At 34.9% G+C, this 13618-nt stretch overlaps 2 protein-coding genes across 2 annotated transcripts in view; one reads left to right on the top strand and one right to left on the bottom strand.

Moving 5' to 3' along the window:
- LOC105839127 (trithorax group protein osa) lies at positions 1-6441 on the top strand (the record flags this gene model as incomplete). Its single annotated transcript, XM_036287863.1, is given in 7 exon segments — positions 1-72; positions 170-360; positions 507-680; positions 763-925; positions 1002-1182; positions 1265-1368; positions 2500-6441. Coding segments are annotated over 7 exon segments (932 nt in total), but the record flags the coding sequence as incomplete, so codon positions are not given.
- Positions 6442-9026: 2585 nt separating this feature from the next.
- The window catches only part of LOC105839130, an 81341-nt gene continuing 76749 nt past the window's right edge, over positions 9027-13618 (bottom strand). Inside the window, exon 9 of the mRNA XM_012685208.3 lies at positions 9027-13279. Coding sequence (XP_012540662.2) covers positions 13076-13279 — 204 coding nt within the window. The 3' untranslated portion in view covers positions 9027-13075. The remainder of the gene's footprint in view (positions 13280-13618) is intronic.

Here is a 13618-nt window from a genome sequence, read left to right as displayed (position 1 = left end):
ATCAGCAACAGAGGTTCCCAACGAATTACTCCTTCAACGCGCAAACGATGACGCCTCCGAGCCAAGCGAGTTGTACGTTACATTAGACATCATATTTTCATATCCTCTCTCGCTCTCCCTTCCTCTGTTTCTCTGCAATATCTGTAACAATTAATGTCGTGTATTTCAGCTAATTACGTCGGCAGTTACCCGGTACCCTACAATTCAGTGCCAGCAGTAACTCCGACACCTGGCGATTATACGTACCAATCTCCGGTCCAAATGGTTCCTACATACTATCCGCCGGGACAGCCGGCTATGCAACCACCGCCTGTGATGTACAGAGTACCTACGCCACCAAATACGCCGACATCTAGTCAGGTAATTATTAATCCGTTATTACTGATAATTAATTGCTAATATTAATTTTGGAGCAAAAAATTGATTGAAAATAATAAAAGATTAGTGGATAAAATTAAATAATATTAAATGAAAAATTAATGTATCTTATTTCATATAATTAATAGATACCTGGTATGCCGTTGATGTACGTCAACTCAAGCAGCTACGCGGCCCCGGCAATGGTGACCGGTGGAACTTTTGGGCATCAGGTCACCCACAATGGCACGTCCCCGGCGCCACCTAGCGCATACATGACACCCACGCTGGTTCCCAATCTCGTTTTCAGACAAAACGTTCCTGTGAGAATGAGCTAGTAATGATTATTATTGACTACTTGCTGCTGATAACTTTTGATAACAAAAGGTGCTTTCTTGAAAACAGGTTGTTCCCAGCGTACGGGCGACAACGCCAGGTAACTCCCAAAGAGCCAGTCGGTCTCCAACTCCAGCGCATGAGTTTTTTGGAGGTGGAAGCGGGGACCGAAGCGCACAACCTCAACCACGTTATCCACTGCCAATGTATCAGGGTGTCCATATCGTGCAAGGTATACTTTTAAATTGCAGCGTACATTTGTTAAATTATTCTCTAAGTGATTATTAAAATATCTTTAAATGCTGTAGGGGACATGAGATTGATGCATCCAGGCGTACCACCCAACCCCCGGTTGCAGTATGCACCAGTATCATCACCGCCTGTTGTTCAAGGTTGCCCACGTCCATACAGGCCACCTTCGTCTAATACCTCGGGAGCCGGTACACCGACTTCCTTTGATGGGAGAAATCAGAAAATTCGCAAACAGAGGTATATATTTTAGAAACTCTTGTTATTTCTATTATTATTTTCTGTTTTTTGATAAATTTAAACGCTTGTATAATTCGTTCAGGTCCAAAGTAACTTCGTTACCACCGAGCGGCGCACGACCCAATTTTTACCAGACACCTCCCATGTCATCGCTTTCATCTAACATACCCAAGGATATTAGAGAAGGTATGAAAAATTAACAAAATGCATTGAGAGAAAGAGAGAGAAAGAAAGAAAAATTCGATGTTCGCGCTCAGTATGTCGCTTAAGATTTAGTTATTTTCTATTTTCATTTTGCTTATGAAGAATAAAATGTAACACAATTTTGACACAATCTTGTCTCCCCTTAAAAGCGAAACCTGTGGAAGACAGTATGATATAAGGTACAGAACTTAAGTATAAAATACTACACAGAACACAGTGTCTTCTTTGTACGATAGGGGCTTCTTCACGTGCGTTGATTCATCTTTATTGATATTTGTTTTTTTTTTCCGTTTTCTTAATATATAACGTGCTGGAAAGTGATTCCTACTTCAATAAAAATTTATAAATGACTATATATCTCTTTACCGATTATAAATGTTCTTGAGCTTGTTACGATTAATCTTTTTGCAAAAAATATAAATTTGTTTAAAAATTGTATGTAAAGTTAAAAGCTTTTACAAAAGCTCTTACGAAAGAAAGTAGGAAGGATATCTTTTCATTGCACATGTATTTTATTATTGCACCGTATGCTTATACAGCAATGCTCATGGGATAATATTCTTAACTGATAAGGAAACATTTAGAATTATTTCTATTCAATTTTCATATATAATATTAATTCTCTTTTTTTGAAGTTATCTGCATGAAAATTGAACGATTCTGAAATGTCTCCTTGTATGTACATACATACATATTTCTTCATAATGACACTAAATGTGTTCTCTGCACATTTTTTCCGAACTTTTTTTACGCGACCACTTACCGTATATTTTTCATGCTTATTATCGCACTCGGACCGACAAAATAGTACAGACAGTATCGTTTAACCAACTTCATCAAGTTGACGTTGGAGAACATTGTTGTTCTCACTCTTTCTCACGTTGACTGTGACCATGTGTGCCTGCAATTCATTGTATAAATTATTCTTTCTTAGAAAGTAGATTTTGCTTTCGTGTTTAAACCTTCTTTTAATGAGTTAAAATTGACATATCTATATATTCTTTGCTTTAATAACATCCAATATTTATTTGCATCAGAATAACTCACTCGCATTACATGTCGAGGGGAGTGACGATTTTCATTTTGTTCTTAGAAAATGATGTTTCTTTCCAGGAACAGTAAAGGTGACCATCACCCGTCGGAATCAGGTACAATTCTGAGCAAATGGGTCAGCTGGATAATATCGCTGATAATGTCACAATCTCGATAACAAACAACAGTTGTGAGATTGACAACTATTCAGAGAGACACGATATATTCCTAACATGCCATATTAATTATCACTCTGAATTATTTAAAAAGAAGCAAGAAATATGTAATTAGAAGAACACATGTGTGTACACGTACATCCCAAGTGAAAAGAAGAATCCGGTTATGCGAATTGGTTATTTTTATGACAAAAGTTGAAATTTAACCCTTACTGGAGACTTTCAGTCATACTGAATTACCATGACAATGTTAAAGATAGACGAAGAGAAGAAGGACAAAACGTGACGTACCCAGATGTAAAAAACGAGAGCGAAATGGTACACTGAATAGAGTTACTGGACAACATTTTAATTACTATTACAATATTATTGTACGTGCGTATGTATATACATATATATGTATACACACACATTGTATGTGTATTATAAGTATGTGTGTGTGTGTGTGTGTGTGTGTGTGTACACACACACACACACACACACATATATATACACACATGAAATACTTGAAGATATTTTAATTGCGATTTTACAGATACTATATGAATGTGAGATTTACTTTTAAGGAGCATTATCGTTAAGGTCAAATGCGAATCTCCCGAGGTGGTCGTTACGATGATTTTCGACCGTCGGGAGAACATGTATGATAATTAAACTAACATATGAAAAAAAAGAGTACACCTTACTGAGTACGTTTACAAGACGCGCGAGTCTTTTGGCTTAGTGTTAATGGCGATCCAAAAAACGATAACCTATTATCTTAACCGCTAATTTTGATACACTCGCTGCCATTGCATCGGTCAACGAATGTTGCGTTAACGTCGCTGCCCATTCGAGTCCATTTTTTGAACGAGTTGTCTGCTACCTCAGCATAATGTGTATGAAAAAATTCTAAAAGTTGGCCGCGCGTTGACGATGCCAGCCCTTACGCTTTCCTCTGACACGTATTTATTGTACGTGAATAACGAGAACTTCTTATACTCTTTGCAAAAACGTTTATATAATTTCTACAAACGTACACACACTCTCTCTCGTCTTTGAAATTTTTATTGTGTTCTACGAAATGTCATATATTAACTTTGTAAAGAAAAATAAAATGATAATCATTCGAAGAAAAATTTAAAATCTAACATTTTACACTTTCGCGACATTCTTTAATGTTTAATTAGATATATCTTTAATCGATTACAATTCACGATTATATCGGTGTATGTCATTAACTATAAGTAAATATGTAAACGTATTCAGTACATAATCTTTATGTCTAGTTTCAAGAAGTAGTTAAGTAGCGTGAAACCATCACAGCCTAAAAATTTATCACCACGCTTTGTATTTACAAGAAAAATGAAAGACCGAAACTATCGTGCTCTTATTTACGATAACAAATGATTTTCTGTGTTTGATATTGCGATCCAAAGATAGAGGGGCCTTTATTTAGCACTCTCTTTCTAATTCTGTATCGCTTTTTCGACTGTTTTACGTATTCTATTCTTATATCTCTATGCTGCAATCACTGTCGGCGATTTTGTTTGTCGTAATCATTCTTCAGTCTCGAAAATTCGGAATAAGTTAAGTTTCTTTTTATCATTAATTCGTCTTCCAGTATATGCGAGCACGCTTCATGAATTTCATGTAAACTTCTTTCTCTATTATTTTCTTGTGTATGTATGTGTGTATGTTACATGTATGTTGAATGTACATAGAGTATGTCTGTTGCGTATGTGATATTTTAGATGTAATATAAAATACATATATATATATACAATATATATATTTATTTTAAATATATAGGATTGAGAACGTTACTTTCATAAAAGTAATATGTTATCGTTATCGTTACTTACTAAAAAGTAATGATATATTACCTTTTCTTTGTTACTTTTTCACAAAATTTTGATTTTTTTTTTCAGAGTGGCAACCAATTGTCTATGTCACTATTTAATTAATTTAATGTAAAATCCATAGTGAACTTTTGGTTAACTGCAACATAGTTCATATGCATATGTAGTTTATAAGGTAACTATAAAAATAATTATAAAATTCATTACTGTTATATATACAATCACATGCTACAGACATTTGTGTGTATATACATACATACGTACATATAAACGTGCAACACACACACACATACACACACGTTTGTGCACATACATGTATACATATATATAATGTAGATATATATCACACACAGATGTATTTTTCTCGTACACTCGTTTCAACGAAATAGAGACATGCGATACATATGTACTACATCGGTAGGGGTGATGGTGACACGCGGTCGCGGTAATTAATAACGTCTCCGTCTGTGAAAATTAGACGCGGTTCGGCGCGGGCAGATCTCGCGGCTAGATTATTACTCACGTGATATATCGTTACTTTTACTTTAAGAAAATTCGAATTAACCCGCATTTTCGCAAAACAATTAGAATAGTTTCGACAAAAAAAAAGAGTAGCAATCGAACTCGTTAATCGTTATCTCTTAGCGTAGTTCACGTGGGATGCCCGCGTTGCTCCGCGAAAACAAAAAAAAACCAAGTGGAATCCATCCAGAAGCTTCGCTTACGGTGATTGTACTTCAGAAACGTAGGTGAAGGTGTGCCTATCTTTTTATGAGAGTTCAAATAAGCGAGAAACAACATACGACATATATCTATCTGTTTAGCCGTTAACGCGAACATGACACTATTTTTCCTTCTTGTGAAATTGTGTGTGTCAAGCGTTTTAATCCCATTACAGGCTAAGAAGAAGAAAAGAAAGACGAAGAAAATGACAAGAAATCCGTGCAAATATATAAAGAGCGCAAAATACGTAGGTACCAAAACGCACTTCAATTGTAAAGAGATGGGCGCACAACTATAGTATTTAACTGTACCTAATGTCGTCGTAGTGAGTTAAAGAAAATGAAGCATAATTGTATCTATTAAGCAGAAAAGCAGTTTACGTATCTCTTTAAGATAACGATGGAAGGGGAGGGAGGAAGAGGGGAAGATGCAACGGTGAAGGCATTCATCGGCCGTCGAACGCGAAATCGCCATCAAGTATCGTCCGACATTTTACGACATCATGTATTTTATAGACGTTCAATTCATGTGATCTACTAAGTATCTTTACGCGCGAGAGACCAGGGAAAGCATGGAAGATAAAGAAATGTATGAAATGTATAATTAGGCATATAGTGCTTGTACAATGTCGCGTAGATATTGTTACGTTTGCTGCTACCGCTTATCTTCTTTTCGACAGAATTTGGCAAAACCAAAATTGAGCGAACGACTGTGTTTATCTTTTTGTTTTGCTATTTAATACTGCATGCATTCGATACACCTGTTCAGCATTGCATGATCATACGATTATCCATTCAAAACTTCTCAAGAGAAGATTCTAGTGTAAGAAATTATTTTCAAAGTTAAACTCTTCACGATTTTTAAAAAAATATTTACTGAATACAGAAATGTAAGGTTTTGTATATACGTTTAAACTAAGATTTGTCAGAAATTTTTTGATTATTTTTTATTTCTGCTAACAGTTTCTTTAGTCTTCAAATATTTGTGGAATAGAATAATAAAATTTTAATCTTTTTTTTTTTTTAATTAAATTTAGATGGCAGTTATATACGTATGTTATATTTTAAAAAATTTGTAATTGAAATTATAAGTCGTTAATGCATATTCTGCCTTACAATGACGGACATAATTCGAAAATTTTTATCCACCGAAACAAACCATTTAAATTTTTAATATATAGCCGGTAATTATTGTCGAATTTTTATTATAATAAATATTTTAAAAAAATATATATATCCAGACCTTACATTTTTACGTTCCATAAGCTTTTTTAAAAAAAAAAATCAAATTTTAAAATCGTTTCTAATTCAGAATTCTCTTTTCAATCTCTGAGATTTGGAGAATACCTATATAAATTGTTATATCGTATTTATAGAGAATTTATTGAACTTATGTTAAATGTAACGAAAGATTTTTGTGAATGATATTTTTAAGTTTATTGTTTTGATCGTACTGACAATGTGCGATATTTTCAACGTCTATCTCGAATTTTTATCCGTTGAAAAGAAAAAAGAATTGAATCGTATGCGCAGCAGGTGTGACGAATTTTTTATTACTATTGGAGTGACTTTGTAATTTTCCTTTCGTGCATTCTGGAGATTCAACGAAGAAGAGATGAAAAAGCGCAGACACCCATGATAGTCGGTCACCTCCCAATCGCACCGATTACGAACAATTCTTAAAGAGAACGGGTAATATAAGCTTGCGAGACCTCAAACATTTGTTTCCTACTATTTTTGTAATGCAACGTAAAATGATTAACAATGGCGAGCAATAAATCGATGGAGGACAGGAAGAGAGTAGAAAGAACATTGCGATCTAAAATACGATCAAAAAAGGTTTACACGCGAGTTATAACATCGACACTTTTGCACAAAAAAATATCTCTGTCTCTCTGCCTCTTTCTCTCCTTCAATCATTTTGCTAAAGTCCTTCCGTTGATTTGAACGTTCCTTTAATGATAACTGAATCGTTGTTCTGTGTAACAAGTGGGAGAAAATTATTCATTTTTTTATTTGTTATATAATACATTGAGAAAAAAATGTTAACTGAAAAAATTGGTTAAATTTTTTTAACTTAAGTATTTATATATTTAACTTAATACTTGAAAAATTTAATCAATAGTTAACAACTTTTTTTTTACGGGAAGGTTCCCAAATATTCTGCCATTTTTTATTCGAAATCTATGTAATGTTGTACTATATTCTGCAAGTTATAGTCCCTATCTTTGTGTAAAAAAATGGCGGTGTGAAATAAATTTTTTTTAACCCAACTATAGGTACCATGATTAAAGAGAAGACAAAATTAGCTAAATAACAACAAGCAGAAAAAAATAATAAAAAGACATCTCTGACATAAAAAATATTTTATAAAAATCAACTTGCAATGAATTTTAATGATTTATATCGTTTATTATTTTTTGCACAAACAAAAAACAATTTAAAAAGTTGTACATGTTTCTTTTATGTAATTTTTCTCGTATAATTGATTGATATAATCAGTTTTTCTCTACAGTCATTTATTTATAGCAATTAATTACGAAATTGCCATGCTGGTTTGATCTTTGTTGGATTAAAAAATTCATTATACTGCCATTTTTATAACGCAAGATAGAGTATATAAGGTGGAGAAACAACTGGGGAGCTTTCCTTTATCAATGTAGAAAACGTGCGACTTGCAAGAAATAACGAGAAGCATCACGACTTCGCTGCTTCTCGATAAGAACGCAAGACACGTATGTCAGAACAACGTAAGGAGTTATCTTAGCGTTACAGGAAGCGACGTATCTTGCCGTTAAGCGTACCTTTTTATCACGGTTACTTATGTTTCGACCGCAGAGCGAGCGAGAACCACGGTGAACGTGACACTTGACAAGGCCGGTCGCGTCGGCGGATCGATTAATGCCCTCGCGAATTACAAATGAATAATGAATCTCCTGTTCTGCAATTATAAGCAGGCTCGCAGATAAGACTAACTGAAAAGAATTTATTAACGTCACCAAATTGTTTTCTCAGCAATGACGAATTAATATTCAGAATTACAAATCCAAAATATTTCTGCATTGTTCTCGTTTAAATGATTTGAGAAGTTGCAGGACTCTGAGAAATGAGATTTTTATAATTTGTAAAATTACAAGTGTTAATCGTACGTTAATCGCGTAGTTTTTTTTTTTAAACATGATTTGCATACGATGTATATATTTCATATTTTAATTTTTTTCATTGTTTTCTTTGATTTGCAATTTAAGATAATATTCTGTCTTTTAGATAAAGATGAGTGCAAAAAGTTTCTTTAATCGTCAAACAATTTATTCAGCATTCGATCGATTAAAAAGTTTTACTCTGCAAATTTAGTAAATTTCTGGGGAGTGCATTTTACACATGAGTAACACGTAGAGTTAACGTTGATTTAACCGATTCACTATCTCATATTCCGCTTCAGCTGCGGACGAGGAGAGGCAAGATTCGCTGTTGGCCTCAAACGAGACGTCGACCAGACCGGTCCTGATAGTTACTCGAATAATGCGGACAAGTTGCGAGTATGTACCGATATATACATATATATTTTTTGCGCATCCCGACGTGGCATATCGGTACCGTAAGGATAAATCACAGTGGCTGTGCCTCCGCGCTGAAAGGCAGCGTATCACCTCACCGTGATCGCAATTCTCTCCCGTTTTGCTGATTCTACTGCGACAAAGAACGATGACTTGCCACTTGCCACTTCTCCGTATGTCGGTCATCGGGCATGCATACAACACATGCGTACAAGTATTCAGGAAGAGAGATATAAATATATAATTTATATTTATTACGAAGTAGGGTCTCCCGTGAAAAACGAATGGATATATTTCGGATGTGTCTACCGATTTTTTTTTTTTCGGCTGCACGAGGAGAGCTACATCGCATTACGAGCTACATGTAACCTTAATTAAGAGAAAAGATAAAGAGAAGGAAGTATGCTTGACGAAGAGAAGGAAAATCGACCTGAATTATCTGTGTATAAATATAATCTAGGGTAACGAAAGGGGGCAACGAGAGAAAGGAAAGGCGAAGCAATTGACAATTCTGTGGCGTTAATAAAGAGCTATATTATACTCATCCGAAATGCACAACATCATAGAGAGCCGGAAAGAAATTTGATATAGAAGTCATGTCAGTCTAATTATATTTCTTGTTATATTATATACATATATATATTATATATATATTATATCATATTTTCCAAAAACGAATTATATATATAATTCAATAAAAAAAGAAGACACTCTCGTTTGATAATTTGCCAGCTAGAGTCGATTATTTTGTGACGTACAAAACACTTCCGTTCCTAGTTTCATCTATTCATCTACTTGTAATCTAAGCAACAGGAAGACTTACTTAAAAGGACCGCATGGGATGAAGGGATACTAAGAAAACGTTGTCTTACAATTACCAGTTTTATTAGATTTGTTATTTACACAAATTCGTTGTATATGCTTTTGACAAGGGTCCAGAGGAACATTGCGGGAGCATCGAAAGCCGCGTTATCTCATATAATGCGAAAGAAAGATTCTATACACGCATTTTCATCCCCAATGTCGCTATGAACCAGTGCCACGGCGCGGCGAGGGATCACACGTGGGATCCGTTCGCCGAGCAACTCCAATCCACGACAGAAATTCCGCGGGACCCACGGGACGCTTTAAAGTTATTGCACTTTTCGAGAGGGTAATATCAAGGAGGACTGGAAGCCATTTGCCGTGTTATCGTACTTGGAGTACAAGAGGAAATAACGATATCTCCCCCTTGAGTTACACAAACGTAAATTCGTGCGCATCCGAAGGCCCGAATCTACATATGCGGGATACTCTCGAGAGACTAAAAAAACACTGAGAAACGTATCTACCACGTATTAGTCATTAAAATCTACGACAGGCCGTCTCTATTCTGTATCGACTTTTAAGACACTTTTTAAAGTGACGTTTTGCACATGAATGTGTATATAAAACAAAAGGCGTGATTGGCTCATTTGATTGTTTCAAATATGACGAACATTATTCGAAACCAAAAGATCCCTAAAAGTCTCGAATGCTTCGTTTTTTTTTGTTTTTTTTTTAATAAACAATACCTTGTTATTTTCAATCCACTTTCATTTGTATAGATATCAATCTTATTGTTAAATATTTCAAATATTTAAATGTTTTTTAAAAGCAGATTTTATAGACATTCAAGACTTAAGAATTTCAAATTTTGATATTCAAAGCAATTCAAATTGTACAATTTTTAAAAAAATATAAACGCCTATCACTATAATGACAGTCTTTAAATTTTGCAAAGATAAAGAGTCTTACTCGCTTTCGGTAAGGCACGTAAGCGTCAGTGTTTTTCATTCGATACGTCAGGGTCCATCCGGAACAACTGTCGCAATACATTATCATTTCCAGAGAACTACTATACCACAACACTTCGTTCCCGTACGATAGCATATTAGCGCTTGACGAGGAGTTAACGGATTACGTTACGAGTGCTGGTTTCTCTCTAAATGTAAAATTTTACATGTCATATACCCACCACCAGTTGGACCCAGTTACGCAACTGCGTTGGCAGTAGAGTTTCCTTGTCATCGTCAATTAATATCTAAACGCCCCGAACTGCCGCAACATCGGTATTTTCGTCGCGTTCCTACCGTGCGCACACTTTTGTTTCAATTAGAATCCAATAAGTTGGATTCGGAACCGCTTGAAAAAAAGAGCGCATCGTTACAACATTCGGTACTTCGCGATTGCTGTTGAACGAGCCAGAACATACCGACGTTGGAGCAGCACCTCGTTTCAATTAGACTAATTAACATTAACGTTTAAGCGTTATAACTGAATTACACAATCTGATTATACTGAGCGTTCGCATTCATTCGACTAATATCGCAACATCGCAGACATCGGAATAATTTATGGGATAGGTGTGTGAGCTTACATTTTAATTGATCTGTTTTTACGGTGGTTATTTATGATTATCTTGCGTCTTTACGATAACGACAATCCATTCACACGCTTTATCAAAGACTTATAATAACCAACACAAGCACACATTATATTGGTTGCGTCCTTTTATAATTAGACTTTCTTTAAGCTTCACTGAAGATAGACATTTCCGATTACGCTTTTAAAGTTATACTGTTACAAAGTATAATCAATTAACGGATTATTGTTATTGCTTGATTTATCTAGATTTTTTGCTTTATTTAGATTTTTTAAAAATAAAATATGATAATTTCATATTTGATTATCACTTTTTGCAATAATTTGGATTAATATACATATACGTAATCGTCGGAAATGTCGGCATCGATTTTCTACGCATATTACGTTGTGTATAAATGATTTAAGTATTCGCACGTACACACGTAGATTTGCTTTTCACTCGAGAGAACATTTCAAATTACAAATCGCATCAGAGTAAAGTGCGAAAGTATTGGCGTCGAAAACGTTAACGATCACACACGGGGATCACCGGAGTATTTGATTGGATTATTTGAGAAGTTTACGCGTAGCGTTGACTTGAACTTAAATCTAGCTAAAATGAATTTGCGCACAATTGTGTTAAATCCTGATGTAAAGAAATTTATTTTTACAATTTAAAATTTCTCAGACTTTTTTTCATATGAAATACTTATCAAAAGTGTTGACAAAGTGTATCTTCTTAGAATTCTTCTATATATAAATTTAAAAAATAGTCTAAAATTTAAAAAATTTTTCATTTTATAATTTTCGAAGAAAATTTGTAAGATCTAAATAAGTTTAACATATTTTTTTTAGAAATCTTTATATATAAATTGTTAATAAAAAAAATTCTTAAAGATGCTACGAGAATTATTTTCACTCAGTAATCATTAAAAGACAAACGCGAATGATGTTATTCGCGTGCGCATTTGTGTGTTTAGTGCGATAGATATGTGTTAGGTAGGACAGCGTATACCGGACTAGTGTACAGCATATAGTATATTAAACGTATATATAATATATATAATATATATATATTAAAATGATGCAACTCTCGACGAAATGAGCCATGTCGATTCATTAGACGTTCGCAATCGAAGCAAATAGTAAAAGCTTCGCTAAAGTATATACATATAATCCGGACGGAATAATTACTATCTTAAGCACGACGATTTGAGTAATAAATTGGAAAGATTGTTCCTGAAGAGAGAAATTTGCGATCCTGTTCCAGACAGGTCTCAATGTGTAGAAAGCACCGATATATATATAAGCTATAAAGTATACTTTTCTTCTTTTATGAGAATTATATAATTTTGTTTACAATATTGCTTATAATCGCGCTATCTTTATTACACGAGAAATCTTATATCTTTATCTTTTTCTAATAATATCGTATCAAATGTATGTGATTTATCAGTTTCAATATTGCACCACTGAAACTGGATATGAAATCTTCGTCACGGATTTTGCTTTACGAATTATGAAATCTGTTGTAAAAATTAAAAAAAAAAAAACCTTTAAAAAGTGCTGTGAAGACGATGTGAGGAAGAAAGAGATAGCAAAGCTTGATATCCAATATCAAACTGTATCATCAGTTTCCTAAATACTCTGAAACATCGTCGTCGAGAGACTGTTGTGCGAACGTCGAAAAGGGTACAGTACGTCAACAGTTGAGCAAGAGATCCGCGTTTCATTTGTTTCGCTTTGGCGAACCTCGGTTGCGCGCAGGGCACGCCTGCGATTGTCGCCTTGGAATCGACTTCGCGTCGAGAGCAACCAAAAATCTAATTAATCTTCGATCGAGCTTGCCCGGGAAGACCCGCCGCAAAATCTCGCGTCGCTACGGAAAATTCCGCGAGGAAGATGCCGCGCGGAGCGCGGATATTTTTGGGCCGGGGCATCTCAGGTATCTCGATCCCGCGCCGAACGAGGCGGACCTAACTACTGTGGCTGTAAGCGGTGTTCGTGTACGGTCCACTGTAGATGGACGATCCCGTCGTGGATATGGTCTTGTGCCGTCTCTTGGCGAGTAGCACCAGGATGGCGGCTACTACCGCCAGCATGAGTATAAGACCGGCAATGGCAATTCCGATAGCGAAACTCCTCTGCGATATGCAAATGGTATTCGGGTCATCGATAGCCTGAAAAAGAAAAAACATATGATGAATATTAAGCAAATTTATTCCCACATTTTATTTTAAAGTTTTGTTACACTCCAATCCTGAGATAGTTAAATCTCATCTTGCAAATGTGTTTGCGACAAATTTAATCAGAATTCTGAAGAGAATATAATAAAATAAACAGAATGACAGAATAATTCCAGATTCTGCTCGGTTTTTACCAACAAGTTATATGAGGCTTTTCATTTGTAGTTAAATGCAAACACGGTCTCAGCACCAATCTGCCAAAATATTTTACTCAAATCTACTAGTAAACTAGTTACGTATTACTAAGATTCAACTTATAGGATTAATATTTAA

Source organism: Monomorium pharaonis, chromosome 6, assembly GCF_013373865.1.
Source record: "Monomorium pharaonis isolate MP-MQ-018 chromosome 6, ASM1337386v2, whole genome shotgun sequence".
Classification (NCBI taxonomy): domain Eukaryota; kingdom Metazoa; phylum Arthropoda; class Insecta; order Hymenoptera; family Formicidae; genus Monomorium; species Monomorium pharaonis.
This window is presented reverse-complemented; position numbering and strand designations above follow the sequence as displayed.